This window comes from Cordyceps javanica, chromosome 6 (genome assembly GCF_051103115.1).
Source record: "Cordyceps javanica chromosome 6, complete sequence".
Lineage (NCBI taxonomy): Eukaryota > Fungi > Ascomycota > Sordariomycetes > Hypocreales > Cordycipitaceae > Cordyceps > Cordyceps javanica.
The window spans coordinates 1,790,810-1,818,731 of NC_139300.1; the positions used below are offsets into that span (position 1 = coordinate 1,790,810).

At 50.4% G+C, this 27,922-nt stretch overlaps 15 protein-coding genes across 15 annotated transcripts; 7 read left to right on the forward strand and 8 right to left on the reverse strand.

The window, feature by feature from the left end:
* Positions 1-546: 546 nt before the first annotated feature.
* On the reverse strand, positions 547-1,068 carry V2A60_008983 (ubiquitin-like protein ATG8; the record flags this gene model as incomplete). Its single annotated transcript, XM_083260251.1, has 2 exons — positions 547-813; positions 979-1,068. 2 exons carry the CDS (start codon positions 1,066-1,068, stop codon positions 547-549), a joined length of 357 nt encoding a protein of 118 aa, XP_083116377.1.
* Positions 1,069-2,216: 1,148 nt separating this feature from the next.
* V2A60_008984 (coproporphyrinogen oxidase) lies at positions 2,217-3,409 on the forward strand (the record flags this gene model as incomplete). Its single annotated transcript, XM_083260252.1, has 2 exons — positions 2,217-2,327; positions 2,387-3,409. 2 exons carry the CDS (start codon positions 2,217-2,219, stop codon positions 3,407-3,409), a joined length of 1,134 nt encoding a protein of 377 aa, XP_083116378.1.
* A 336-nt stretch (positions 3,410-3,745) lies between these two features.
* V2A60_008985 (uncharacterized protein) lies at positions 3,746-4,513 on the forward strand (the record flags this gene model as incomplete). Its single annotated transcript, XM_083260253.1, has 1 exon — positions 3,746-4,513. One exon carries the CDS (start codon positions 3,746-3,748, stop codon positions 4,511-4,513), a length of 768 nt encoding a protein of 255 aa, XP_083116379.1.
* A 231-nt stretch (positions 4,514-4,744) lies between these two features.
* V2A60_008986 (proteasome regulatory particle lid subunit RPN8) lies at positions 4,745-5,924 on the reverse strand (the record flags this gene model as incomplete). The annotated part of the gene is made up of 3 exons (XM_083260254.1): positions 4,745-5,329; positions 5,394-5,665; positions 5,738-5,924. The coding sequence occupies 3 exons, from the start codon at positions 5,922-5,924 to the stop codon at positions 4,745-4,747; spliced, it is 1,044 nt and encodes a 347-aa protein (XP_083116380.1).
* Positions 5,925-6,489: 565 nt separating this feature from the next.
* On the reverse strand, positions 6,490-8,534 carry V2A60_008987 (GMC family oxidoreductase; the record flags this gene model as incomplete). Its single annotated transcript, XM_083260255.1, has 7 exons — positions 6,490-6,713; positions 6,768-7,001; positions 7,059-7,371; positions 7,424-7,963; positions 8,037-8,253; positions 8,309-8,428; positions 8,482-8,534. 7 exons carry the CDS (start codon positions 8,532-8,534, stop codon positions 6,490-6,492), a joined length of 1,701 nt encoding a protein of 566 aa, XP_083116381.1.
* Positions 8,535-10,316: 1,782 nt separating this feature from the next.
* On the forward strand, positions 10,317-11,297 carry V2A60_008988 (adenylate kinase ADK1; the record flags this gene model as incomplete). Its single annotated transcript, XM_083260256.1, has 4 exons — positions 10,317-10,470; positions 10,545-10,597; positions 10,678-10,832; positions 10,886-11,297. The coding sequence occupies 4 exons, from the start codon at positions 10,317-10,319 to the stop codon at positions 11,295-11,297; spliced, it is 774 nt and encodes a 257-aa protein (XP_083116382.1).
* A 640-nt stretch (positions 11,298-11,937) lies between these two features.
* Positions 11,938-14,699, reverse strand: V2A60_008989 (uncharacterized protein; the record flags this gene model as incomplete). The annotated part of the gene is made up of 7 exons (XM_083260257.1): positions 11,938-11,954; positions 12,007-12,169; positions 12,238-12,324; positions 12,473-12,929; positions 12,988-14,225; positions 14,291-14,578; positions 14,655-14,699. The coding sequence occupies 7 exons, from the start codon at positions 14,697-14,699 to the stop codon at positions 11,938-11,940; spliced, it is 2,295 nt and encodes a 764-aa protein (XP_083116383.1).
* Positions 14,700-15,418: 719 nt separating this feature from the next.
* Positions 15,419-15,768, reverse strand: V2A60_008990 (uncharacterized protein; the record flags this gene model as incomplete). Its single annotated transcript, XM_083260258.1, has 2 exons — positions 15,419-15,530; positions 15,584-15,768. 2 exons carry the CDS (start codon positions 15,766-15,768, stop codon positions 15,419-15,421), a joined length of 297 nt encoding a protein of 98 aa, XP_083116384.1.
* A 622-nt stretch (positions 15,769-16,390) lies between these two features.
* Positions 16,391-16,915, reverse strand: V2A60_008991 (DUF5315 domain-containing protein; the record flags this gene model as incomplete). The annotated part of the gene is made up of 1 exon (XM_083260259.1): positions 16,391-16,915. One exon carries the CDS (start codon positions 16,913-16,915, stop codon positions 16,391-16,393), a length of 525 nt encoding a protein of 174 aa, XP_083116385.1.
* A 723-nt stretch (positions 16,916-17,638) lies between these two features.
* On the forward strand, positions 17,639-18,144 carry V2A60_008992 (40S ribosomal protein uS12; the record flags this gene model as incomplete). The annotated part of the gene is made up of 2 exons (XM_083260260.1): positions 17,639-17,897; positions 17,966-18,144. The coding sequence occupies 2 exons, from the start codon at positions 17,639-17,641 to the stop codon at positions 18,142-18,144; spliced, it is 438 nt and encodes a 145-aa protein (XP_083116386.1).
* Positions 18,145-18,379: 235 nt separating this feature from the next.
* V2A60_008993 (4-hydroxybenzoate hexaprenyltransferase) lies at positions 18,380-18,859 on the reverse strand (the record flags this gene model as incomplete). The annotated part of the gene is made up of 1 exon (XM_083260261.1): positions 18,380-18,859. The coding sequence occupies one exon, from the start codon at positions 18,857-18,859 to the stop codon at positions 18,380-18,382; it is 480 nt and encodes a 159-aa protein (XP_083116387.1).
* A 1,210-nt stretch (positions 18,860-20,069) lies between these two features.
* Positions 20,070-21,117, forward strand: V2A60_008994 (uncharacterized protein; the record flags this gene model as incomplete). The annotated part of the gene is made up of 3 exons (XM_083260262.1): positions 20,070-20,340; positions 20,400-21,010; positions 21,064-21,117. 3 exons carry the CDS (start codon positions 20,070-20,072, stop codon positions 21,115-21,117), a joined length of 936 nt encoding a protein of 311 aa, XP_083116388.1.
* Positions 21,118-21,882: 765 nt separating this feature from the next.
* Positions 21,883-23,863, forward strand: V2A60_008995 (uncharacterized protein; the record flags this gene model as incomplete). The annotated part of the gene is made up of 2 exons (XM_083260263.1): positions 21,883-21,889; positions 22,116-23,863. The coding sequence occupies 2 exons, from the start codon at positions 21,883-21,885 to the stop codon at positions 23,861-23,863; spliced, it is 1,755 nt and encodes a 584-aa protein (XP_083116389.1).
* A 629-nt stretch (positions 23,864-24,492) lies between these two features.
* V2A60_008996 (histidine phosphatase superfamily) lies at positions 24,493-25,643 on the forward strand (the record flags this gene model as incomplete). The annotated part of the gene is made up of 3 exons (XM_083260264.1): positions 24,493-24,769; positions 24,870-25,446; positions 25,526-25,643. 3 exons carry the CDS (start codon positions 24,493-24,495, stop codon positions 25,641-25,643), a joined length of 972 nt encoding a protein of 323 aa, XP_083116390.1.
* Positions 25,644-26,302: 659 nt separating this feature from the next.
* Positions 26,303-27,710, reverse strand: V2A60_008997 (Rab geranylgeranyltransferase BET4; the record flags this gene model as incomplete). The annotated part of the gene is made up of 4 exons (XM_083260265.1): positions 26,303-26,685; positions 26,740-27,120; positions 27,580-27,646; positions 27,702-27,710. The coding sequence occupies 4 exons, from the start codon at positions 27,708-27,710 to the stop codon at positions 26,303-26,305; spliced, it is 840 nt and encodes a 279-aa protein (XP_083116391.1).
* Between the last annotated feature and the right edge of the window lie 212 nt (positions 27,711-27,922).

Sequence of the window (27,922 nt, forward strand, 5' to 3'; positions counted from 1 at the left end):
ATCAGATCGCGATTCCCGATAACAATCGTCACTATTGCTTTGAGAATTGCACGCAGGGTCAAACTAACTTGCAATCGTTTGCTCCCGCCCTCGCGCGACACTCTACGTCACCAAGTGGAAAGCATCAGTCCCGACTAAATCATATATTCATTTGCGCAACCCCGAACAGTACAGGGCAGAAAAGACAAGCAAGGCTGCTATTTGAAGTGCTATCCGCTAGCTAAACACGGCCAACATCCCTTGCGCATCTGACGCTTCAAACGCTAGCGACACGGCACCAACTTGTGCTCCTCAAAGGCTCCGTACGTTGTTCAGCCTAGCGAGTGTCGCCCTTTCAGATGCATCTCGCGGGTATGCCCTGCAGCATGACATAACAAGGTAAAAGACATTGCGCAGTCTATCAAAGTTTCTTTCTGGGCAAATACTTCTGGAGCAGTTCGTAATATCAAAGCCGAATCGGCTTGAAGGCACAGTAGTCAAAAATAAACCTGAACGCCATTCTCATCATTCTTGGGCCAGTGAGCTCATTTAAAACTCTCGCGGCGCTCAAGCGCTACCAAAGGTGTTCTCGCCGGAGTAGGTGATGTAGAGGAAGCCGTCCTCGTCCTTGTGCTCCTCGTAGATGCTGCTCATGAGAGCTGCCGTAGGAGGGAGAACCTCGTCGACGAAGATGAAAATGGCCTTCTCAGGAGAAAGCTTGATGCGCTTGCGGATGACATATACAAACTGTCCAACGGTGAGGTCCGAAGGTACTAGGTACTTCTTCTTATCGATCGTGGCGATGTCGCTCTTCTCGACCTTTTCACAGATGACCTGAGGATGGCGCTGTCAGCAAAACTATTGAAGCCGGTGTAGCCATACGTTGGGTTGCGAGATCTAGCCTTCTGGTCCTGTAAATTCCGCCAAGGGAACAGGGATCACCGGCAGACACCATCCAGTGCTTTGTTCATGATGCACTAAAGGGGGCTCGATACTTACAGGAATGCGGTCGGCATACTTCTGGCGGATGCGCTCGGCTTCGGCCTTGCGCTTCTCGAAGGGGTGCTCGTCCTTGAATTTGCTGCGCATATTGAGCAAGTTGGTAGTACAGAGAGACAAGTTGATATGTGGTATTTTATGGGATGACAACAAGGTAAACGAACAGAGGCGCGATGGTTTGTTGAGGAGCCAAGTTCTAGGCAGCGGTAAGGCGGCGGACGGAATAGGTGGAGGAGAAGAGGGGCGTGGAGAAAGTGACGACGCCAGAGTAGTCAGGCAGGCGAAAATGGCGGATGGCGAAATGGCGGGCGGGCCAGGCCAGAATACCTATCAGGCACGAGGACGAATGGCGCGGGGCTGTGGCGCTAGGAAGCTACGGCGTGCTGCCACGGTGTGATTCCATAGCCCGCAAGCTCCAGCTGACACAGTCAGCCCCGTTGCCTTCCATCAGACGCTTTACAAAAGCGGCGGCTCTCTGATGCTGGAATAAGTCATCAGGTTGGGAGTCATACCCGAGAAGTAAGCACCAATGAAGATGAAGACGCGTTTTTTTTGCACACATTGCCAAATCGCGCTGCTTCGTACCGTTGTGGTCAATATGCAGCTACAGACAGTATTGTCACTAGCTCCCCAATCATATGCGTAGGCCAGTTTTTATGAGGCAGCTTCTATTAATGATACTTAAGCAGTAAGTTTGGACAAAAAAATCTCCCACCAGCAATATTGTCTTGCCTAACGTCGATTTTCTCCCGTCTTGTTTTCTGCGATGTCGTCGACCGACTGGCGTCCAGCTGTGTCACTGACTAAAAACAGCACCTTTGATCTCTCGCGGCGCAAAAGGCTTTGAACATCGACGCAGGCCACCTTTGCACATTTGGCCCCACCACCGTCATGGAAACTGCTGAGCAGAGCCGAGGAACCACGCCACTGAAACGAAATCAGTCCACGCTTAGGATGCAGCTTCTCACCTCGCATCGCTCCTTAAATACCAAAAGTCCTCAATACGCGAAGCTTCCTTGGACCGACGACATTGCCTAAATTGTAAGAAAGGGGTATGCACGGCTTGGACTTGTCAATCGATAAACTCTCCAGCTTTCCAGCTCCAGCTGACCATCACACCAGCTGCATCGCAACGCACCATGACAATGGCAACACGACGACAGGGTCAACGTATTCTGTCCGTGCTTCGCAATGGCACGCCGCAATCGACCCGGTCTCGCTGCCCCAGTGCTACCAGAATGTTCTCAAGCAACCACAATTCTGCAGCCAAGAGGCATGGCACGGCGACGTGGCTAACGGCTGCAGCAATTGGCTTCACTGTCCCTTTAGCGTATCAGCTCTACAGTTCGGTATGTCTTAATGATCGCGATTGGACTCGGGGGAATCAGCTAATCGATACTTCGTCTAGAATATCCAGGGCAGTGCGAAACTCGATGCCGCATCACTCTTCGAGATGGACATGCGAACGAAGCAGGAAGGACCTATCGGCGATAACTCTCCTATGCGACTCCGAATGGAAAAATTTGTCAAAGATCAGCAACAAGAAATCATCAAAGCTATTGAGGAAATTGATGGTAAGAAGTTCTTTCAAGACAAGTGGGACCGAGATCACGGCAACGGAGGTGGAATCACTGCTGTGTTGCAAGATGGCAACGTCTTCGAGAAAGCCGGAGTTGCAGTCAGCGTCATATATGGCAACTTGCCAAAGGCTGCCATCGAGCGAATGCGCGCAGACCACAAAAATCTTGCCACCAACGTCGACTCCCTCGACTTCTTTGTCGCAGGCCTCAGCCTTGTGTTCCATCCCAAGAACCCGATGGCCCCTACTGTTCATCTCAACTACCGCTATTTCGAAACGACAAACCCCGATGGAACGTCTCAGTCATGGTGGTTCGGTGGCGGCAGCGATCTGACACCGTCATATCTCTTTGACGAGGACGCTATTCACTTCCACAAGTCTCTCAAGGACGCTTGCGATTCTCACAGCAAGGACTATTATCCTCGCTTCAAGAAGTGGTGCGACGAGTATTTCTACAACAAGCACCGCAAAGAGAGTCGCGGCGTAGGCGGTATCTTCTTTGATGACTTGGACGAGACAGAGCGCGACCAGGAGAATACTTTTGCCTTTGTGCAGGACTGTCTCAAATCCTTCTTGCCTTCGTACCTCCCCATATTGGAGAAGCGCCAGCATATGCCCTTTTCTGAGAAAGAAAAGGAATGGCAACAGATCCGCAGAGGACGTTACGTCGAGTTTAACCTGGTGCACGATCGTGGCACTGCTTTCGGGCTTCACACCCCTGGGCCCCGTGTCGAGAGTATCTTGATGAGTTTGCCGCGAACTGCTTCATGGGGCTACATGCATGTCCCTGAGCCTAATAGCCGAGAGCAACGCCTGGTGGACGTCCTTCAGAAGCCCAAGGAATGGGTATAAACGGGCATTGAACATGACACACAAGATGAAAGGTAATCGATGTATCACTATTCTGTAGCATAAAAAAATCTCACCGCAACATCATACGCACGATTCTGATTCATGTTCATTGGAAGCCGATGCAGTGTCTCGCTAGCACGTAATTATGAGTGGAAGGCACCGTTTTAGTTGCTCGTCAAGCAGTGGAGACGATGGCATCGCCAACTTGACCAGCTACATCTACAGTCAGAATGTCACCATGAGCATGCCGACGCGTGCACGAAACCATCTAAAACACGATACGACGACAAAATGATCCACATATACCCTATATGACAGAACTAGAGCTAGTAAATCATGTCTCTTACACTTCCATCTCAACGCGAGCTCCTCACCACCCTCGTGCGCACGCTGTGCGCAAAACGTCACGATGGCTGCGGAAGCGCGGCCTCTGCCACTACTAGGCCGGCTGCGGAGCGACACTCTTCGCCTGATGTGGGACCGTGGGACTCTCCGCAGCGAAAGAAGCTGATCCTCACGCTGCATGCCGTCTTCCCCGGGATGCTCCTCCCCGCGCTTGATCTCCTCGACAGGAACCTGGTGCGGCGCGTGACGCTGGACCCTCCAACCCCGCCGAGCAGGGACCGTCGACAAGCCGGCTTCTGCTCTCCCACGACCAGACCGGAACGGGGGCGAGGCGGGGAGCCCGCCGCAGTAACAGATCATGCTGTGTATACGGTTCGCTCGGCTGCTTCGACGCTGCCGCGGTGGGGCACCTCCGGGGCGACGAGCGCCGCCGCCACGACGCACGTATATCTGGTGCACCTCGAGGCGTGGAGCTGCTCCTGCGCTGGCTTTGCGGTGGATGCGTATGCCGTCGCCGCAGCCGTCGTTGGTCGAGGGGACGATGCAACGGACGTTGATGACGATGGGGCATCGCGTATGGGCAAGTTTGGTGGGCGGGGCGCCACGCAGCTGGATGTCCAGGGCATGGAAACCACGCCATGCTGTAAGCATTTGCTGGCGTGCCTGTTGGTGGAGGAGTGGGAGGAGTTGTTGGCCGCACACGTGCAAGTAGAAAATTGCACAATCGAGGAGATGGCGGGCATCATCGCGGGGGTCTAGAAGGCTTGCGAGTGTTGATAGCACATGCATTTGTTGTATCGTCAGCAAAAAACAGCACTAGCTTTGTGTATTTTGGCATCACTCTAAGTCTAGTAAGTTTTTTTAAGAACAGATAAGTGTACAGTAAAGCATCTCCATCTCACGCTGTGAGCTATTATCGTCCCCAAACGTGCTGATAATAAGACGCTTGACAAACATTGCCTCATATCCTTTCAACATAGCTCCGCGAATTTATTTCTTCTTGTCCTTTGCCTCTTTTTCTTTCTCCTTCTCGCTGCCTTCTTTGGATTCTGTGTTCGAGTCACTCGAGCCGTTGGTCCTCTTCTCGTCCTTGCCATTGACCTCTTCCTTCTTGGCGTCCTTCTCCTCCTGTTGCTGGCGGTTCTGGATCTTGTTTTCTATCAAGTCGTGGAATGCAGTGATGGCGCGGATCAAGCTGCTGAGATAAATTGTCATGAGCTGATCATTGGTCTTGACACTCATGGCGTGCGCGAGCTCGCTGCCGCTGGACTTGCCATCGGTCTCGGGAGTCGAGAGATTGGGCAGCAGGTTGAAGACGTCCTGGAGGTTGCCAAGGATGGCATGATTGACAGGAAGCTGACCATCGAGCACTTTTTGCAGATAAACACCAATGTCACGTAGGCGCAAGTGAAGACCCTGGAGTGACTGGAGCTGGTTTGTGATTCGTGTCGACAAAGTGCCGACAGCGACGTCGCGGATGTCTCGTAGCAGGTGCTCGACACCAATCTCCTCTGCTTCCTCAGCCTCGATTATCGACGGGGTGTGGAAGAACGTTCGCGTAGTCGTAGTACCATCCTGTCCTTGAGTCAGTTCTAAAACAAAGAAAAAAGGCTGTACTAAGCTCCGTTTCACAGCTTACGTCTTTGATCTCCTCAACAGCAAAATAAGCATCGGTAGGTACGCCAGACTCCTTGGGCTGAACATCGATGATGACTAGCAAAGGGTTTGGCGTATAGCGCTTGAAAAGCTCGTTGATTTCCAAATCGGATGCGCGCAGCTTTGGGCCAGAGTGGTACCATCCTATCAGCTTCTCTCGCGCGTTGATCTTTTTGAACATGTCGTTCATTGATTCGACGTAGTTGTGATCTAGGAACCAGACGGACGGGTCCTTCTCATCCTCCTCGAAAGGAACTAAAGAAATTCGTTTAGACTTGTGTGCTTTGGAAAGCTCGCGCTTGCTACGTCTAGCATAGCGGAACGTACCTGCGAAGCTGTTCGACACCCTCACATTCTTGCCGTCATTCTGGCCGAGTAGGACGCCAACAACTCTCCTCTTGGCCTTATTTTGGACAGTTCGGTTATAATGATCGACGGCGGAAAGTAGGACGAGGGGGGCGACAGACACATTGCGTGTCACGAGTGAGAGCGTCTCAGCAGTTGTGGTTGGCATGGTGGGTGCTTTGAGTGGCGTGCAGAATGTGTGCGATCAGAACAAACTCTAGATGAATGCTGGAGCTACGGGCGTAGTCGCCGGTAATCGCGATGAATTGATCGAGCACCGCAAAAGCTAATGCGGTCACAGCTTGCGCTCGGATTGTAGCCTGTTCGTGTGCAGTGCTGATTGTGTTCGGTAAGATGTAGACTACGAGCTCACCAAACCAGTCCAATGTGGCAAGGGTGGCAGGCAGCTAGCGGATACGCATGTCCTCGTTAGTCAACCGCCAAAACGCAAAACGCGGGCCTTCGCTGACGCCGCTTTAAGACCCGCATCGATGGGTGCGCCCGTAAGAGTTATAAACATGAAGAGAAAAGTACATGGTGCGTACTGTACTTATCGGTGAGTGACTTATCGCGGACAAAATAAAAACTGCCGAGGAAAGTTACTGTTGGATTAGATGATTTACACAAGGTCAATAATTACAGTGACAGAACCACCAGGCTACGGCTTGGGGGACAATGTCCAAAGCTGTGCAATCGCCGCTTTAATTAGCAACTATCAGCTTTACAAGAGGAACTCATTTCGCTACAGAATACAGTGTCCAGGTTTTCTTTATTAGATCGGCGGCCTTTTCCCCAATTCCGAATGCGGGCATCTGTGTATGACCACCATGAAGAATCGGCATGACGCTGACGTCGGCGACGCGGAGGGACTTCACTCCTTTCACACGTAGATCGTGGTCGACAACGGTACGCTCGTCCGACAGGTCGCCCATGCGGCAAGTCCCAGAAGCATGGTAACCTATTGGATCGTAAGAATAATATTTGACGTACTGTAACTGGGGAGAGGACTTACATGTGGTGGCGTTGTTCTTGACATACGGCACCCAGTCCGCACGAGAAGAGAATGCGTGATGTGCAGCCTCGGGGGGCCACGGACCCTTGATCACGTCTTTCGTTCCCAAGCCTTGGGTAATAATCTCATGTCCAAATCGGCATGCTTCTGCTAAAACTTCCGCATCCAGAGGGTCCGACAAATACTGGCAATCCACAGTCGGAGCTGACAGTGGATTTGCATCTTTGAGAGTCACTGTTCCTCGGGACCTAGCACCAAAAAGTTCTACTATTAGCGCAAAAGCTGATTTACCATCCGTAGGATAATCGGAAAATCGCTTGGGGCCGCCACAGCATTCAGTTGAGAAGAACTCGACATTGGGTTGCGACGGCGTCAATCCCATTGGATCACGGCCAGGCTCTCTTGCGGCGCTGTTCCACAGCTCGGAGTCACTCAACCGCTCATCAAGACGCGCAAAAGCAAAGGGGCCGAACGGGAATTTCGACAAGAATCCCGTCTTCTCCGCCTTCCAAAGTGCGTAGGATTCATTAAAGGCCTGCTCAGGGTAGACAAGGTGGTCTGTAGTCAAGCCAGGTTGGTTGACTTCATAGAATATGAAGACAATCTGGACTTGTCTCAACATGTCGATCAGATGAGATTTTCATTGGTAGACTCACAAGATGATCCATCAGGTTCTTTCCCACACCTGGCAGCTCAACTAGAGTAGCAACCCCGGCTTTATCAAGCTCGTCCTTGGCGCCAATCCCTGATCGGTTCAATATGGTCGGACTGCAGTAAGCACCACCACTCACGATCACTTCCTTCTTAGCAGCAATTTCAATCACTTGACCATCTGCTACGATAGCCTTGACGCCAGTAGCCACGAGTTCTCCTTTCGCATCGCGCTCCAGAATAACCTTTTCTACATGAGTATCAGTCAAAATTGTAATGTTCTTTCTGGCGTTCGCATTCGTAACAAAATCAGCACTCGTTGTTCGAAGGCCATTCGTCACCGTTCGTGGTGCATGCCCACAGCCATGTGGATTTTCCCCGTGTGAAAACATGTCATCGTCAAGCTTGAGCCCCTTGGACTCCATTGATTTCAGAACTAGCTGCGAAATAGGGGCCAAGTCGTGCGGTTCGATGCCCAGTTTGCCGTCGTATCCGTGGGACGATTCTGACGCCTTGAACCAAGGCTTGCTCACGAAAGATTCCGCCTTCAAAGCTATCAGCAAAGACTTACCACCGAAAGAGGCTCCAGTAGAAAAGGGGGATTCAGTTTCGACTTACTTTCCGCATGTACGCAAAAAACTCCTCGCCGCTCCAGCCCGGCATGTGCCAGTCATCATAGTCCTGTTTAGATCCGCGGATGCAAAGTGTGCCATTTACACCGGAGCAGCCGCCAAGGAGCTTTCCCCTACTCAGCTTCACCTGCCGGTTATTGATTCCAGTTCCAGGTGTATTAACAATATTCCAATCAGTTTCTTTGTCAAAATTTTCTCCCCAGCTACAATGCGTAGGTTAAAATATGCTACTTTTGCGTGAAGGTGGGAGCGACTTACGCGGCAGCCATGTGAACGTTTTCGAGATCTTCATTGTGTGGACCAGCTTCGATGAGGAGAACGGTAATATTTGGGTTTTCTGCAAGCCCCGCGGCTACCACACAGCCAGTCGTGCCCCCTCTGCAATGTGTTAGCAGCAATTGAGTCTAGATGAGCCAAGTGTGACGGCGTACCCGCAAACGATGAAATCGTAAGAAACATTAGCTTCTTGTTGTGTAGATCCCATATTTTTGGTTACTTGAATTTGCTTGTGAGATTTTCTTATCCTCAAAAGAACAATTTGTTTTTGTCGAATCCAGTAGCAGACACAAAGGAGGTGCGGGGGACTTTATACCCCCAAAATAGACTACTTGTTGTGAAAGTTTCCGGTATCAACTTTCCGATTCCGCGCAGGACAAAGGACGTATGACAAATATTTTGTTAGTCTACTATTGGCAGGGCAAATCTTGCTCATGCAGCTGGCGTGCATCGAGTGAACGCCTCATCGCTGGTAAAGTCAATAAGTCGTCGCTGCTATAAGAGGGCACCCAAGACGGGTGGCGGGTTCGGCGGCGACGACGATCTCTTCGGTTGTTGGTAGATTGCCGGCAGTTGCTTTGCTCCAACTAACTCACTATCTAGTTAGTAGAAGAAAACCCGACGCTTTCCCAAGCATGAGACTGAACGTATATTGAGAGTTTAGGTGAGAGCACCATCCGCATGATGTTTTTTCAGGTATACTTTAGGAGGTTCTTCACGCCTTGTCTTCAATACCTTCGGACAGGAAACCAGTTTTACGGTTAAGGCGGCGGAGACTATAGCTCAGCTACGCACTTGAGGTTACAACATAAACGCGGGGTAGTGCGAGTGATTGCCAAGAGGGGGGCGGCCAATATTCACGGCAACTGTGGCCGCGGCTTCCGTTGTCAAACCCTGGTTCTGTTTCACAATAGGCCTCCCGATCAGCCGATGTAGTCCACCAGAAGCATTCCGCCGATGAATGTAGTCGGGTAATGATCCCAAAAAGGTATCAGTTTCGCGCCTCGCATGCCCGGCATATAGGTACTCATGGTGCCGGCTCAGTTTCTCTCAGCTCGGCCTGAGCTCCACTGAAGGCGGCGGCAGATGGTTGGCGCAATCTCAACAACCAGACGATGGGTTCATTCGTCGCCTGCCAGTCGCAGCACCCGCCCACATCGCCAACAGAAGCTATTGGTAGCAGGGGTCGTATCCGGGAGCAGTCAGCCAAGCGCAGACATTACGCCTCCAGCTCCTCTCAATCTCACTGCGCAAGTAATAGCATCACGTGGAATGTGTAATCACGTGATGGGGCAATACAGCGGCATCTGTAGCATCTGTATTTGCAAAGGGACCTTTCTGCAAAGGGGCCGGCAGAGGCTAGAAAATAAGGCAAGCGGCGTCCAACCAACTTGTTTCCATAAAGCGCGGCCGGGAAAATAACGCAGAGCGTCTGGCTGAAAGCTTTGCCGTAGGACCGGGATTGGTAGTACCGAGCTCTACCCGGATACCAGGTACTTGACAGGTTCCTCGGCCCCAGGCGCCGTAAGGCCGATTACAGCGAGCTGTCCTGCCCGTTCAGCGCACCCCAACGCTGTGGAAGCACCCTGCACGTGGATGTGTCCGCCCTGTCTTGCCAGTATCCCGCTACGTTACGTCGGGCGCTCGCCCCCAACGTAAGCTTGCTCCTGATGCCCGCAGGACCAATCAGGCTGCTTGCACCAACGGAGCTTTGCCAGCAAGACCACTTAATCCCCGTGCGTTTGCTGTGCCGGCGAGCACTAAAGGTCGAGATTCCAGCGTCACTGCTTTTTTTCGACCTCTTCACCCTCAACTTCCTTGGTCTATTTCTTCCTCCGCATCGCCGCAAGACACGCTCCAGGCATTGCGCCTCCCGTTGCCTCGTCCGACTCCTCGTTCTTCCGATTAGCTGCATATTCCGGCTGCCTGCAAACCTTTGTCTGATCATATCTTTTCAATTTCCTACGAAGCTTCTTCAGCCGCAGTCAAGATGGGTTTCGTTGAAGATGAGCTCAAGCAGCTAAAGGATGTCATTGGCAACCTCGACTCCCGCATCAAGAGCCTCGAGCAGCGTGCCACTGGCTCTGCTGCTCCTGTTTCGACTGAGGAGATCCGCATGCTACTTATCGGACCCCCTGGAGCTGGTCAGTTGCGATCCCGTCCACGGGCGTTGATGCCGCCGAGTTTGGTCAATTGCTAATATCTCTTGGCTATGCAGGCAAGGGGACACAGGCGCCCAAAATCAAAGAGCGTTTTTCATGCTGCCACTTGGTATGTGCAAATCGCGCCTTTGGATCTCAACCCACCAAATGCGCCCGATAACTAACGTTTTGCGTCTTGCCGCACCGCAGGCCACCGGCGACATGCTTCGTTCGCAGGTTGCCAAGAAGACCCCTTTGGGCCGTGAGGCCAAGAAGATCATGGACCAGGGCGGTCTCGTTTCCGATGACATCGTCATTGGTATGATCAAGGAAGAGCTTGACAACAACAAGGAATGTCAGGGCGGGTGAGTACTTCAAACAACTTCTTTAGACACGTGGCTGATATTGATCGCTGCAGTTTTATTCTCGATGGCTTCCCTCGCACCGTCGCTCAGGCCGAGGGCCTGGATGCCATGCTCAAGGAGCGCAAGCGTGATCTGAAGCACGCCGTCGAGCTTCAAATCGACGACGCGCTCCTTGTCGCCCGTATTACCGGCCGACTAATCCACCCTGCCTCCGGCCGATCTTACCACACAACCTTCAACCCCCCCAAGGAGGCTATGAAGGACGACATCACTGGCGAGCCTCTGATCCAGCGTAGCGACGATAATGCCGAGGCTCTTAAGAAGCGTCTTGGCTCCTACCACAAGCAGACGACCCCCGTCGTTGACTACTATCGCAAACACGGCATCTGGCACGGCATTGATGCAAGCCAGAAGCCTGGCCAAGTGTGGAAGAACATGCTCAACATCCTTGAGGGCCAGAAGTAGAGCCGTGATCTCAGCAATCAGGCCGCTGCTCGGCTCTCGTACGGGAGATGGGAGGCGTTATTGGATAAAAGTGTGCCGTCGGGGCAGGGCGACGTAGTGTGCATGCCTTTCGGCAGCGGCGTTCAAATTGCCGCGTGTAGTCCTAGGGTTATGATTAAATCTATGTATTAAGTGCTTCAACGTCTAGATAAATGGCGTTTGGCATTTTCACTGCAATTAGAGAAGAAGCTTCTTCACGGCAAATATCTCTGTTGTTGTATGACAGAAGAACAGCCCTCATGGCGGTTCTTATTGAACTTTATCGAGGTGCTCTAGGTATATATGTGTGTTCGCATTTCAGAAAATCTAAGTTCCGCTAACCAGAAATGCTAATGTGAAAAGTATGGGCAGGATATTAATAAATAATTCTAAGGCTCTGTGAGATGACGACCGGCTTTGTGGACTGTTCTTAAATAGCCTGCAGGTATATGCACCCGAATTTGAAAGCAATACTGCAACTCGGTGCTTTTTATATGTTTCTTCCTTTGTTTCCTTTTGCTACGAGCAAAAAGTGCCGGTCTTGCTGTGGAAAGGCGAGTAAGCGCAGCTTGTAACAGCGGGCGAAGTCGCGGAGCAGACACGGAGCTCAACCTCCTACGTCCTATCTCCGCGGGGAAGCTGAGAACATTAGGTCAGTAGAGGTAGAGCATGTCGCGTTGGCGCAACTGACCATTGACCATCTGCCTCTGCTTATTCAGCCAGCTCTTGGGTGCGTCGTGCCGGCGTTGAAGCACGACATGGTTACTTTGTAGACGGCTAGTGAGGTCGTACCACGCTGTGGCAATGAGCGCGTTCTCACGCTGCAAATTTATGATCATTTGATCCGCAGCGGCCTGTGTGCAAAGATGGTTAGCTTGTTCTTCTTAATTGTCAGAGGTTTTGGTGTTTTTACTAAACATACCTTTTGAGCAGTGGCAAGTTCACCTCCCTGCAGAGACTTGAGTTCTTTCTGCAGATCGATCTTATCTTGCTCAGCTTGTTCAAGTTGCTTCAGAATATGTTAACTCCTTTCTTATTACATTCAAGTTGATCCAATCGAGCGCAGGTCACTGCTATGTCATGCCTATCACACGACAGTATGGATACAGTTTTCCGCCGTCGATGCACCGTTCCGACTTCAAGCAAGAAAATCTTACCTGTTTTCTTTCAATGAGGCGATCTCGCAACTTTTCAATCTTTTCTGCTGATTTCTTGGCCGCTTCTGAAGAATCTTGGTTTGCAGTATTGAGAGCAGCTGTTTCTTGAAGCTCCTTTGCTTCCTCAGCGTCCTTTCGAAACTTGTCCTTTGCGAGCAAGGCATCGATCAGCTGCGTCTTCTGGGATTCTCGTTCGTTGCTGACGAAGGCGAGTTCCTCTCGCAGACGATCCAGTTCAGCCTTAAGTGACTCAGATATAAGTTTATCTGTGCTCTTGAGCTCGTCTAGCGCGGAGATGCCATCTTTCTGAAGAGCGGAGAGTTCAGTTTTTGCCGTCATGAGCTCGCGTTCCCTGTCTGCAAGTTTCGCCTGCAGCTCAGCGGCTCGCTTTTTGAATTGCTCAAACTCTTGCTGAGTCCGAGTATGCTCGGATCGCAATTCTATAAACGCTTTCGAACTATGAACAAGCTGACATTAGTATGCGTCCAAGAAGGGGGTGGCCGAAGGCTGCAGACTTTTCTCCTGTAGAGCTCTTCGTAAGAGCATCTATCTGGTCTTGAACGATTGTATGTTTTTCGAACATCTCGTTGAGGCTCTGCTGGAGTCTCTCGCGTTGTTTCTTCTCGTCGTCGGCTTCTTTTCGCAGAGTAGCGGCGTCTCCAGTAGAGCCGACAGTCCTTCGCAGCAGATCATTCTCCGCCTTTAGCCTAGATAGCTCAAGTGGGATGTTTTTATGTCCATCATCGCTCGATGCACTGTTCAATTCGTCCTCTAGGCTCGAAGGAACCGGCAAAGTTAACGACTCTCCTTGCGAGGCTCCGCCACCGTGCTGCAATTGATCCTGTAGATCCTGAATGAAGTGCTCATCGTGGCTGCGCTGCGCCTTTAACCGCAGGAGCTCATCTTCGAGAGTCTGCATATCCTTCAGAAGTTGAGTTTTCTGACTGCGCTCATCCCACAGATGTTGTTCAGACTGTGTCAACATGCGCGTCAATTCATCCTCTGCTTTCCTCGTTCGATCTCCCTTCTCGCGCTCATCCATCAGCGACCGAAGCTGCTCCTGTAGTTCTGCGCGTTCATATTGCAGATTTTGGACTTCTTTCACGAGGTGCTGTTGCGATTCAAGCTTTTGTTTGTACCTCTCAGCAGCGTTGGCTTTTTTCTCAAGTTCCTCGGCTTTGTGTCGCCATTCGGTCGCTTGATCTCGCAGTTCGTCCGCATGCTGACTCTTTTGGGTGAGCTTCTGGACTTCGCTTTCGAGATGTGCTCTTGTTTTTTCATGATCTCGAATACTTTCTTCGTTCTTGGCGATAATCTCCATTTGCTCGTGCACTTGATCCTCTAAGAGGCGGATGGCTTCGGCATTATTAGCGCCATCTTTCGTGGCTTTGCGCAAGACTTCGAGCTCTCGATCGTTTCGTTCCTTTTCGTATTTGAGTTCTTCGTGGCTCTGCTGCAGATGCTCCAGGCGGGTTATATAATCAGAGAGTGCCTTTTTGTTGATCTCAAGTTGCTGTCGCAAGGCAGCATTCTGTTCTTCAACCACAAGATCCATATCTCTGGCTTCCATTACTGCATCGATATCTTCCTTGAGCTTGTCTTCATCGCCGGCGTTTTCGGCGTCAATTTGCATGGCGCGAATAATGTTCATAATTTCTGCCTGGTTTACTTTGTCGAGATTGTTTTGGATCAAGGGGACGTATTTCTTGTTATCTGGCCCCATGGCTGCAGCCGAGACCATAACAGCCAGGAGCTGCGTTCCTTCAAGTTAACATGCTAAACCCTCAATCAGCGCCGCGTGGGAAGGTAGCCACACACCTGGCTAAGCCCTTGCGGCTCAGGATTTTCAGCAACGGCATGATAGTCAAACTTTTTAGCCTGGCAGCCTAGTTCGGGAATTTGTCGACGAATGAAGCGGAATAAACCTTTGTAAACGGCCTGGATATTGCGTTTATTCGTCAGGTATCGGGACGTGGCAGGATTGGATTCCAAGTGAGACGGATCAAATTCGGGATCTAGTTCGTGCAAAATGTTTGCTAATATTATGCCATTTGTTAAGTCCTCCAAAGAGTCGGCTTTGCGGTCTAGACTAAACACGTGGTTGACCTGAGATAACCAGATTAGCTTCTTTGCACGGCCACAGCGTGAAATGCCGGATGCAGGCCGTACGAGACGAACTCACCGCTTTCAAGAGCGCGACTTGCGCGCGGCCGTTGTACACCGGCATGATGTTCCGCGTGAGCAACCAGGTATCCCGTAGAGGGGTTGGTGATGGGCACTTGATAGGTGCTGCTCAGCTTTCAAAATGGGTAGGCAACGCGATCGGTAGGGTAGAAAGCTTTCGAACGTGGCGGCATGACTGATAGTTAGAGCTTGGGTGTGAGAGTACGAGGATGTTGCTTTGGCCAAGGGTATTGAGCTACCAGCAGTCGGGTACCACGCTCGAAACTTGCTGTTACCCGCACTTATGACATTTATGCAAGATTCAACTCGAACCTCCAAACTTCGGCTGCTTCAAGGGTTGCAGCATTCAACCTGCCAGACCCACTTTCTACGAAGCTGCAATCTTACAACAGGGACCAGTGGTTAACTGCGCTAGGCACCTACCTTAGGTAGGTAGCAGCCTGGCATCAACAGGAAGAAAGTCTTTGAGCACAAAGATTATGGCAGCACGAGAATACAAGGGCTCTATCCAGCATTTATACTTTGATTCAAAATCTTCTCTTACACCTCACGCGCTGCTAATGACGAAGGACGCTCCGTGCATGTGTGCAAGAAATGTCATGCATGAGACAAAGATAATCGGCCGTCCGCATTCCGGGAACCAGCCAGAATGGAAGGAAAGAAGAAATACAGATGGCTTCACTCAACACCGTTTCCAATACATCAATAATTATGTTCACGTAGCGATGCTCTAGAATAGCTATATACTTGTGCAGTTATCAATCAGCCACTATTGGCGGTGACAACTTGGTCTTCTTCCACTATGATCGAGTGATCACTTCCAAAAGTCTGTACCATTTCGAGCGACTTCTCAGGCGCGATAGCGGAGAAGCCCCTGCAGATAGCATAATTAGTCTCTGATGTGAGTGAGAGGAACATGAAACATACTTAATTATCTGAAAATCATGCGTAATTTTGCCACCACCGTCGATGATCTTTTGTCTTGCCTCGGCGACAACAGAATCAGGTGTATTCGGGTCACCAAAGGAGACAATGACGGACACCTTGCGATCCACGGCTATCGCGCCAGAGATCAGCACGAGAGCGGCGACGATGGGGGAGGAAAACTTCATCTTGCTGGAAACTCCTCTTTCGTTTAAATGGGTTTGCTGAAGTTGAAGGCCAAGCTTTTCATCAAGGAGCCGTATCAAGTGGCTATTTGCGATGTTGCAAGAACTTGGCTTGCGATAATGCGGTACTCCGTAGTGGCAATGACAATACGACCACCGATGAATGTCATCAGCATGGAATGGACCAGGTAACTGCCACCTACCCAATCCGGTACGGCACGTAAATATGTTTTTCCGTTGCCTTGCGAGCTACGAAGGCCAAGACTTTTCCCCCACACCATATGACCTATTTGGGCAGGTCCCCAACTCTCCCAGTTCACATGGTGAGAATAAGTCGCCACTCCAACGTGGATTATTAGACGCAATTATGTCACATCATTAGCGATAGCTAGTCAACTTTTTTTGTTTTTCTTTTCCCCTAATTCTTTTTTCCGCTTACGGATCTGTCATGGAACTAGCATATGATTGACCTGCTCACTTTGCTTGAGCTCCCTCCAACGTGCTCTGCGAAGCCACTACACAACTCGTGGCCGATCAACTATGTTTTACATACAAGTCGTGCATGAATGCTCAAAGGTAATACGAAGTCTCGTTGCCTCATATATCCTCTGTGGAGAAACGCAGCCTACTCGCTCCTTCCCTCATTTCCATTTTCGTTCCAGACGTCCTTACTTTCTTGTTCGATCGCTCGCATTGCCACCGCAACCTTTTCCAGCTTCGATACTACGTCAATAACGCCGGCATTCACGCGTTGGAAGTACTCATCATTTGCCTCGCGCCGTTTCCTGGCCAATAATATATCTGCTTCTGTCTCTTCTTCCAATTTGGCTCCCAGTCTTTCCACGTCGACTCCTTCGCCAAATGGCCGTGGGGCACTGGCATTTGCGTTACCCTTGTTGTGCTCTACCTCGCTTGGCTTGGTAGTGTCCGCAAACGACCCCTTCGCACTCCGGAGGTCATCGCCAACGTCTGGACTGCCTTCTTCACGGGAGCTTTTTTCCATCGAGCCATCAGCTTCACTGCGGGCCCACGCCTGTGCCAGTGCAATCTGGGCTGCTCGTAGTTCTGCTAGTTTGATATCGTGTGAGCGACCAAATACATGAGTGCCTGCGGATGCGGACAGCTCAACTTCTTCCAGAGTTGCCTGCATTTCCGCCCAAAGGGCATCTGTCCGGTCTGCTGTGCGGCCGCTGTCTCCCGTCCTCAGCATGCGGCCGGCTCTTGGCTGGTCCGATGTCGTTGCTGGTGCATGTCGTATCGAAGCATTACTATCATATGAGGAACGCTCTCGTCTGATGCTTACTGGACCTGGAATGGTAGAGCCAGGGGCTAGAATCCCAGGCAAAGAAACGCGGGATGCCCCCGGAGAGGGGTGAAGAAACAAGGACGGTGGGGGGTCTCTCTGTTTACTCTTGGTCTTTGAAAGAGACATGTTGATGGCGATCGCATGCAGCAATAAGCCATCGACTATCAAGCATAGTTTTTAGAATCACGTCTCATGAGGACTCCCAGTCACAGCCAGACAGCCAACTGCAGGTGGCTTGCTTCAAAGCCTTGACCGACTACGGCGATGTGGAGTAGAGAAATGGAGCTGGTCCTGATTGGGACTCTCCATCACTTACCTAATCTCGCGTGTGAGAGCCACATCACGTGATGCATCCCACCAATTGCAAGTCCCTCTCTAGGGCCGAAAACCCTATCATAGAAATTCTGGCGGGACTTTGGTCCAACTTTTCGCCAGCTCCGCTAGAAGTCACATCACCATCCGTCCCGCGATACCCAGATAATTCGGTACGTGCAATTCGCCTCGAACACTCCGGAAGACTTGATCGTCCATAATTCGAACACGCTCGACTAACATAACGAAGCAATCATGGCTGGAGGCAAACCCCGTGGTCTTAACGCCGCTAGAAAGCTGCGAACGAACCGCAAGGACCAGAAATGGGCCGACCTTCACTATAAGAAGCGTGCCCTGGGCACTGCGTTCAAGTCTTCGCCTTTCGGTGGCTCCTCTCACGCCAAGGGCATTGTTCTTGAGAAGGTCGGTGTCGAGGCCAAGCAGCCCAACTCCGCTATTCGAAAGTGCGTTCGTGTTCAGTTGATCAAGAACGGCAAGAAGGTCACAGCTTTCGGTACGTCTACTCAGCACTTGATGATAGCGCAAGCGTTTGGGGTTACCCTTCTAACATGTTCCTTGAAGTCCCCAACGATGGTTGCCTGAACTTCGTCGACGAGAACGACGAGGTCCTCCTGGCTGGATTCGGTCGCAAGGGCAAGGCCAAGGGTGATATTCCCGGTGTTCGTTTCAAGGTTGTCAAGGTTTCTGGTGTCGGTCTGCTCGCCCTGTGGAAGGAGAAGAAGGAGAAGCCCCGTTCTTAAATGGTGGTGCAGTGGAAGAAAAAAACAATCCTATTTCGGCATGAGGAGTCCTATCGGCGTGCTTACATTGGCATTAAAGGTTGGGAATGTATCAAGGGAGACTACTATTGAGATTTAGACAAAAAATGTCTTCGGAAACATGAACTATAAATGAATCCTATCCGAAAGCATTGTGACCCGAAAGCCAAGTATTCTACAATTATTGCTATATACACACTATCATACAACTGCCAAGTCAAGAATCAACAGGCATCCGCTTGGCCTCTTCCGGCTCCGTGTTGCTCAGACGAATGAGGTAGTCTGCGGCTAGGCCGGTGCTGATGACGCCGCCGGTTATCCAACAACCGTTAACAAACCACCACCAGCAATCCTTGACGCTCTTCAGATTGACACGTTTGATCATGACGCCCAAAGCAACCGCTGCCCCGCCACAACTGCCGATGAAAAATGCAGGTCCGGCGCCTGCAGCGGCGCCTGCAGCGGCGAGGAGCCCAACTTGAACGACAGCGAGTCCCGTCAATACCTTTTTCGTATCAGCATCATGTTTCAGCGCAATGCTCTTGATGCCAGCTTTGGCGTCATCCTTGATGTCCATATGCGCGTAGATCATGTCGTATAAAACTGTCCAGGCAATGTTGGAGGTGTACAAGAAAGCAGCGGCACCCAAAGCAGCGCTATTCGATAGCAGGTCGATACCAAGCGCTGGAAATCCCATGATGGCTCCCCAGGAGAATGTTAGTCCCAATACAAACTGGGGATAATAAGTGACTCTCTTTGCCAATGGATAGATGGCTACAAATAGCAAGCTAGGGATGCCGTAGTAGAGGCAAGGAGTTGGAAATTGCAACAAAACTCCGAGTCCAGCCAGCAGCTGAAAGCCAGTAAATACCAAGCCACTGAAGGGGGTCACTGCCTGACGTGCAATCGGCCGTAGACGCGTTCGTGCAACATGCGGGTCAAGCTTCCGATCCCAAAGGTCATTGATTGTACACCCAGCGCCGCGCATTATTAAAGCCCCGGAGAAGAAGAGCAGAGACGTTCCGACAACTGATGTAATTGACATCATAGGGTCGGCCATAGGCGCTGCCAGAAGAGTTGAGAAGAGGCAAGGGAAAAAAAGATAATAAGTTCCAGTTGGTTTATCAATTCGAATTAGCTCTCCATAAGGAACCCATCTCGCCGGCAGCAATGAGAGAATCCCGGATTTTGGCGCTTCATAAGCTGATTTGCCTTGCTGAGTGACAGGGCTTGCAGGATCAGCTACAGCTTGCAGGCGACGGCCACTTGCCTGGAGCATAATGCTTTGATGTAAATCCAGGTGAATCTTTGTCTTACCAACATCATGGCGCCTTAGCTTGGAATGCACTTGCGATAACCGAGACGTAAGCAGCCCCCGAGCGAGGTTGCCATTTAAACCTCGATGGAGCAAGAAGAGGGCCATCTGAATACAGATTGTGAGAAACTTTTGCTCGGCGCAAAGCTCAGTACTGGCAACACACCTTTAGATTTTGGCCTGTAAACCAACAGTAAAGAGTGTGCGTCAATTGGCCACGCACTTCTGGCTATTAGTCAAGTTGGTTGCGCAACTCCCACATTAGCCTCGTCTCCAGGTGGAATTTTTGTCTGGTCGCGGCTCTCATAATAGTGGCCGCGCCTCTGCCCCACAGGTCGATGCGCGATCACGTGAAAGCGCGATCAAGGCTGCAACCTGCCCCTGCTCTAGTTCATTTCATTCGCCGTCGAGGGTAGGGATAACAAAAAGCACTTTGAAGCGTTTAGAACCCCCGTGGTATTTACCAAATTAGGAACGCATTGCATCACTTCATTTGAACAAATAACAATTCCAATGACGGGGTCAAAGGTTTACCTTCTTCACAGCCGCGATATCTAATTCCAGATAGGCTCCACCCCCGTAATCAGACACGATGCCAGCAGCTTCACATCCTCAGGCGAAGTTTGATCCCATTTCGCCGGATCTTGATTTGCACTCCCTAGTGGACGAGATTCCTAATTTGAAATGGGCTCAGCGAGTTTCCTTAAGTCAGCTGCGCAGCTTGGGGCCCCAGGAATTTGAAAAACTCGTTCTTGTGCACGTCATCACAGGAGGCAAACCGCTCGTCATTGAAGGATTTGATGCCGTCTTACCAAAATGGCTGTTCAGCTCCGAGTGGCTCGAGAAAAAATACGACAAAAAGGGTAACGCGCAATGTAATCACTCTTTTGCATCCATAACTTTGGTGTTGACTGTCTCCTAGAAGAAAGAGTTCGTGATATCGTGTCACAGAGCGACATCCCCATGACGACGGGTCATTACTTGCGATCTATGAAGCAGTTGACCAATCAGTGGACTCCCAGCAACTTTCGTGACGAGAGGCGGCAGCGCCTTTATCTCAAAGACATCGATTGTCCACCCGAATGGCACGAGGCGCTTCAGAAGATCATCAATCCGGTTCTTTTTTATCTCAATAGCACTCTTACCCGCACCGGAGCTCAAACAGAAATTGGAGATGAACAGCAACAACCTAGCAATGAGGCCGCCTCAGCTGGAGATCTTATGTCGAGTCTACCACGGGAGATGCGCGCAGAGAATTTGATGTGTTACGTCGGCCATGAAGGCACGTACACACCAGCACATCGTGAAATGTGTGCTTCTCTGGGGCAGAACATTATGGTCGAGGCATCAGGTGACGCGAATGGTGAGAAACCTGGGAGTTCGATATGGTTTATGACTGAAAGTAAAGACAGAGCTGTCGTCCGAGAGTACTTTCTGTCAATGCTCGGTCACGACATCGAGATTGAGAAACACTTTGCACAAGTCAATGCTTGGAAGAAGGCTCCTTTCGACGTCTATGTCGTGGACCAGCATGTTGGTGATTTCATTTTGGTTCCCCCTCTCGCCGCTCATCAAGTGTGGAATAGAGGTACAAGAACAATGAAGGTCGCATGGAATCGAACCACAGTCGAAACACTTGAACTGGCTTTACAAGAAGCACTTCCTAAAGCGCGGCTGGTCTGTCGAGACGAGCAGTACAAAAACAAAGCGATGATTTATTACACACTTCAAAGCTATTGCCAGCGACTGCAAGCACTTGAGAGCCATGCGGAAGAAAAACAGCTTGGATTTATAGACTTGGCTAAAGACGATATGCGGAGTTCATTCCGGACCAAGCAGCTTGCGTCAGACTTCAAGAAGCTTTTCATTCTCTTTACGCAGATACTTGTTGATGAAGTGTTTGCATTCAAGGAGAAAGACACTGAGCTGGTTCATTTTGACTCATGCATCACCTGCTCGTACTGCCGCGCAAACATTTTCAATCGGTTTCTCACTTGCAAGAACTGTGTTCGGACTCTAGTGAATGGCGATGAAGATACATATGACATTTGTATGGAATGCTACGCCATGGGTCGGTCTTGCGTTTGTCTCTCGGGTCTGCAATGGTGCGAACAGTGGTCCTGGGATGAACTTGTAAACAACCACGAGATTTGGCGTTCAATGGTCATCTCTAATGATGGGTTCATTGATATCAATGTTTCACCGCAGCCACTTGAAGTCGCCAAGCAATTAAGTGGCAAGAAATCAGTTGCCCAGATTTGCCAAGAAGCACTGCGACAGCGGCCTTGGAAGGATATAACCCAGCCTGAAAAGGAGCCATCTCCAAGCGAATCCGAGGAGGGAGAAGAGCAGCGCAAGGCCAAAAAAAAGCGAAAGAAGAAAAATAAGAAAGGCGATGTACGGCGATGTCACGTGTGTTGCCGCAAAGAGTATATCTATCGCATGCAAACATGCTCCAATCCGGACTGCTCAGAAGCGTACTGCTTCGGTGTTCTTTACCGGGCATTCGACATGATGCCGCAGGAAGTTCTTCAAAACGAACATTGGATGTGTCCAAAGTGTTTAGGGATATGCAATTGCGGCCACTGTCGCCGTTCGGGAAACACGCAGCCATATACACCAAAAAATACATCACTAGGCCACGATACAAGATCAGTTGCGGATGACCGAAGCGTTGAGGCTCTTGTTGACTTTCGTCTGCACAACTTGGCTTGGTTGAAGGCCGCTGGCGAGGAGAGTCGCGGTCAGGATACTAGACGTATGCAGAGATTACGAGAGCAGGCAGACACAGCGAAGGCAGTGGGTTTGAACAGCGAGCATCCCGAAGATGGCGGTGCAGAAACGGTCGCGAAAGACCCCGCTCATACCTCGTACCACCATGCTGGGCCCTCGACTCTGCTAGATAACGGTCGTCACCAAGAAGGGAGAGGAGCAACAGACCCGTCCTTCACACAGCCCGACATTGATCGACACGGGGCAGAGCCACCTTCACTTTCAGCTCCTTGGCTCAATAGAGACCAGGCTACAAACGGACAGAACAGAGACGATTTGTCGTATCCCGACCCATCCATTTTTGTGGCTCAAAGGATCGGTATGGGCTACTACGAACAAGACGATACACCAGATAAGATTCTCTTCGACCCTTATCAAGCTCCAACCGCAGCAGATTTGAGGGAAGACGAACCAGACGTGCCAGAATTCGTCAAGAGGTCAATTCGTAGCGCAAAAAGGAAAGCGAAAAGGGAAAATGAAGATCCAGACTTCATAGTAAGAAACCACAACAGGAAAAGGCCACGTCTCCAAAGGGAGCCTGATTTTCTCGACAGCATGGATCCTGCCTTATTCAATGAGGTTCCTACCACTTCTACGCAGGACGCAATCCTGGAAAACGGTGGCCAAGACACTGGGCCCAGCGCTATGGTCCAAATTGGCGAAACGGAACCCAAAAGCAAAGAGAACCCGCGTTCTGATGCAAAGGAGCCCTTGCTAAGGCACGCAAAGCCATTGACATCTTATGTTGAGATGGACGATGTAGAAATTGAAGCACTTGACGAACATGAGCAGGATAATGAGCCACCAACAGGCAAAGCAAGCAAGGTATTGCCTGAATCAACAATAGGGGATACTCCTGGATCAATCGCGGACGATGATGCTCTTAACCCCATTGACCCCAAAACTCAGTTGCTTCCTCTACCTTCTAGTAACGCTCCTACGGCAACAAAACGACGCGGCCGGCCCCCAGCGCACAGGAATCGCCCCTCTACAGCCAATTTTGACGGCCAATCTACTCAAGGGAATATCGCAGAGGCAGCGAGTCACAGCGGTGATATACAGCGACGTGGCCCTGGTCGTCCCAGGAAATCCGCCTCCAGTTCCTCGAGTGCTTCGAAGCAACCGCGAGCCGAAGAGGGCAATGCTAAGCTCTCTCATATCGAACTGACCCAGAGAGACGACAAGCCGCGTAGAGGTCGGCCTCCTGCCTCTGAGAGCTCCAATTTACCGGCTACCAAGCATGCTGCCGCCGCAGGTCAACAGTTCATGTCTTTAAAGGAGCGTATGGCACTCCGTGGGAAAATATTCAAAATTGCAAGACGTGATCAGAATAATCTGCCGGCGCACAGTGCCTCGCGATCTGAAGCTACCCAGAAATCGTCAGGCGTGACTGTGCAGCTGCCCAGTTTCACTTCGGTCAATAAGCCGGCATCAGTGCCCAAGCAGGCAGTAGTAGTAGGTGGTTCACGGAGCGATTCAGGTTCCAGTGACGATGATGATATCCCTGCGAGACTTGAACCAGCACACCATGTATCTCGACCGAATGCTAGGGTGGCAAGAGGGCGTGGACGGCCCAGAGGACGGCCAAGCTCCCGCGGACGAGGGCACGCCTGATGGAATGGGGGGGGGGGGACAAATCCCGAGCAATGAGGATGCAATCTCCTGTAGTGGAAAAGTGTACTACTATATTAATGGTCGGTTTAGCGGCGCAACTACTTGAAGAACCTATGGTAGCAAGAATGACTCGAAATCAACATAGAATCTACCGCGATTTAAATTTAGGTAGATGAGCGTGGTCGTGTCAATATGTCCCTGTTTGAAATGCTAAAATAGCCTTGTTAGGCTTAGCAAATGAGACGGTTCCTTTCGGTTAAAACCCCTCTATTTTTCATATTTGCCGTCTGGTTGATGATGGTGCTGAAGTAGCCCAGAGCCCAGAGCCCAGAGCCCAGAGCCCACGTGCTGCGATGTTGACCAATCTACATTGGGGGCAGACGGGCGAGGTCGCCAACCTAGTGCCTCTCCAAGATTATTTATATGTCTCTTTCCCTCTTGTGTTCTCCGCCACTTTCCCTTCCCAGAACTGGGCTACCCCCTGCCTACCTATTGCTAACCTAGTGGCCTTTTTATGTTTGTCCTTCGGATACGCCTGGACATCAACGCAACGTAGCTGCATCATAAGAGAAGGCTAGACGGTATCGCTTGGTCACGTTCGCATGGCTCCGTCACTGAGATCTTCTGCCATGGCAGCCTTTGGCGCCTTTCTCGGCTGTGGCATGCCGCTCCTCGGCGTCCGGGGCGCAGAAGTCGATACTAAGTGGTATGCCTCGAGCAAGAATCAGGTGAATGACCTGGAAACTGTGGCTACGTCAACTGGCGTGTACGGGTTCATATACAATTCTTCCAAAACCCCAGACAATGATTATGGGGTCTACAATTGGTGCAATATGCCTCATGTTCGCCGCACTGAGTACGTGAGGCCAAGCGCGCAATACGAGCTGAAATATGTCGAGCTTGCAAGTATTCCTCACTTCTTTATCTCACTCTCTCATAGACTAATTAGAACAGATTCATCGCCATCACAAACGCACGCCCTATTCTTCTAATGCATTTCCCGTAGAGTCATATCAGTGGAACTGTGATGACTCCATGCTTCATTACTACGGACAGCCTCATTCTGGTCCAAATGCCAACAGGGTATATCAGCAAGGATACATATCGCCTATTAACCCTTTCATTCCATCTGGTTGGATCGGCACTTGCAAATTTCCCCAAATTACAGCCGAGGGTCTCGTGGACTCTTGGCAGCATGGAGCCGACCTATATGGCGTCTACCACGATCTTCTCGGTTTCCTACCATCCAGAGGCTCTCGCGGTCTTCCCCCATCTGTCAAATATCGCGTTACAAATAATCTCATTACTAGTCAGGTCGTCGGTATGGTTATCAACGCGATGTGGGACATAACAGAGCCAGTGCCCATCCTGGTACAGGCCCAGGGCGTCGACAGCTTGGAGCCGCAGTATCAGTGCAAGGCCTCGAGTGATTTATTCAACGCAATCAAATCCGACTCAAATGTACAGTGGCGCCAGCACTTAGATCTCGCCGCGGACCTTTGGCGTACACTCGACGATATCTCTGGTGTTCCACGCTCGGATAGCGGCTTCCACGAGTCTTTTGACCATTACTATGACAACCTGTCTGCTCGACAATGTCATGCAAAGCCACTGCCATGCAAACTCGTGGATGGTCGTAATAGTTCCGACTGTATATCCCAGGAGCTCTCAGATGCGGTCTATCGCTGGGGAAATTGGGAGTACAGCCAGATTTATCGTGACAGCTCATCCTCTCTTGATGCAAGCACTGGATCCTTCGGCGTCTGGATCGCAGAACTGAGTGCAAATATCCGGGATGTGATTTCCGGGAAGAGTGACATTATTTATTTCCATAATGTTGCCCATGATGGATCTATATCCCGTCTTTTGTCTATTTTGCAAATTGACGAGATGATCTGGCCGGGGATGGGATCCGAGGTTGTTTTTGAGGTTTATCAGAAGAAGACGCAGTCAACCCCGACGCCTACACCGACTGGCGTCGCACCCAACTGCAACCATGACAACTGTTTGCGTCATATAATCCACCAGTCCGCAACGGCTTCATCCTACTGTTACCAGCTTGCGACCTCGACTGCTTCTTGGCCGTCACAATGTGGCGGCAATGAATCCCGTGTCGCATCAGCTTGTTCATGTCTCGATCTTCCCACCAATACTGCATCATTTTCCCCTAAAAGCACAGGCGAGCCGTCTGTTAGTGGATACTACGTGCGCGTACTTTTTGGAGGTCAGGTCATGCGTTCGTCTACTCCTGCCCTCGGATTTATGGACATGATCCCAGCTGAGAAACTGCTATCCTACTTGGATGGGTTAGTCGGTAGTAGTTCCAGCAAGATAAGGTCGAAATGCAACAGCAATTAGGAGTGGATTGCCCATGGATAGCTACTGTACCGGTGCGCAGCGGGACTATGGTACTCGACTAATTTCAAATTACCTAATATATTATTGATATATCTTTAGCTCTTCCGCTAATTCATTCCAACGATTGGACCGCTGGTTATCGAGCTTCTTGATGCTTGTTATCCAGCCTTCAAGCTCTCTTCTTTGCTCGCCCACTAATTGTTCATTACGAAGTTTAGAAATGAGTAGCGTATACTCAAGTAGCATCTCAAAAATCCACTTCACATCTTTATAATCATCGAGAAGATCTCTGATGAAGTCGATTTCACGGCTGATTACTTTGACTCGGTCGTCAACGGCCGTCCCGGGTACAATGGCCAGCTGCGCAGGCTCCTCGGCGACGTTCAAGACAAGATACTGGTGGTAGTACCATAACGATTGATCCTCTGGGCCAACATTCAGACCGTTATCTACCATGCAAAACTCTAAAAGTCGAATCAGTAAAGGATGTCAGCTTTTGTTATATGTTGCTCATATACCTTGATCTAGAAACGCTCTGCGTGAGGAGTCATCTGCTATCCGCTCCACAAGCAGCCTCGGTATTATTTGGGCCCGATTATGCCAGGCTGAGAAGTTTGATAAGTCGCGCTCGATCATCGTGGTTGTGTAAGCGAATTCTGATTCCGTCATGCTCTTGCCCTCAAGTTTGGTGGACTCGAGATGCGATACAACATAACGCCGATAAGCCCAAGCATGATAGTTTCGCCGGTCCCGATCCAGCATCTTGCCGACTAGTCCGAGCTCTTCCTGCCAAATGGATTTGGCGGCTTCGACGGGCAGCACGAGCGTAGCTTGTTCTAGAGTCCACATTCTGTAGTTCCATATCCAGTAGCACTTTGGATGAGCCATCAACAGTGGCACTGTGAATATCAGTTCGTCCCTGATGGTATCACAGGATTGGTTTGAATTGACTCCATCCTCACTTTCCCGAATTCCACTCGATGATGTATTATGATGGCTTGTAGCAGGTTGGTAGTGTTCGGATCCATTCCCGCTAGAACCAGTCCGTGGCAAAAGACTAGGTGCATCGATGTACTCTTCACTTGGTTTGTGACGTCCCAAAGCACCTATTAGTAGCGATTTCCTATTCTCATTCTCGAATAGACCAGATATTAGGCAACGTCTCCTAATATTCCACACTGTATAATATTCGGGGTTTATTCGCAGGAGCTTCGTAGTCAGTTCCAAGGTCGCTGGATCGAACTGTGATTTCAAAATCTAATAGCCCGTTGTGTTACTCAATGCTCTCCTGGCTGTACATGTAGAAATTATTCCAATTACCTGTGCGCGTAATTGGCTCTCGAGAGTTTTATATTTACCGATTTTCTCGAGGTCTTTTTTCAGCTGCTCGGGGCTTCGATCGCGCTCAGCTCTGGGTATGCCATGCTATATGTTGACAGTTAGCAGAGGGATGTAAAACAGATGGAACTGGAATCCATACGGTAGACATGTTGGGTATACTATGCCGCGACTGCAGCTTTGTGATTCCATCACAGGCAACTTGCTGAGACAGAGAACTTGTCGTCACACGTGAAGTGCGTTTCATGGTGGGGCGGGGTGCCTACTACTATTACGAGGAGGAGGGTTCTCTGACATGGCTCTAATAACATGCATTGAAAATGGATTCTCTACTGACATATTTTTGACGCCTGTAGACATGGC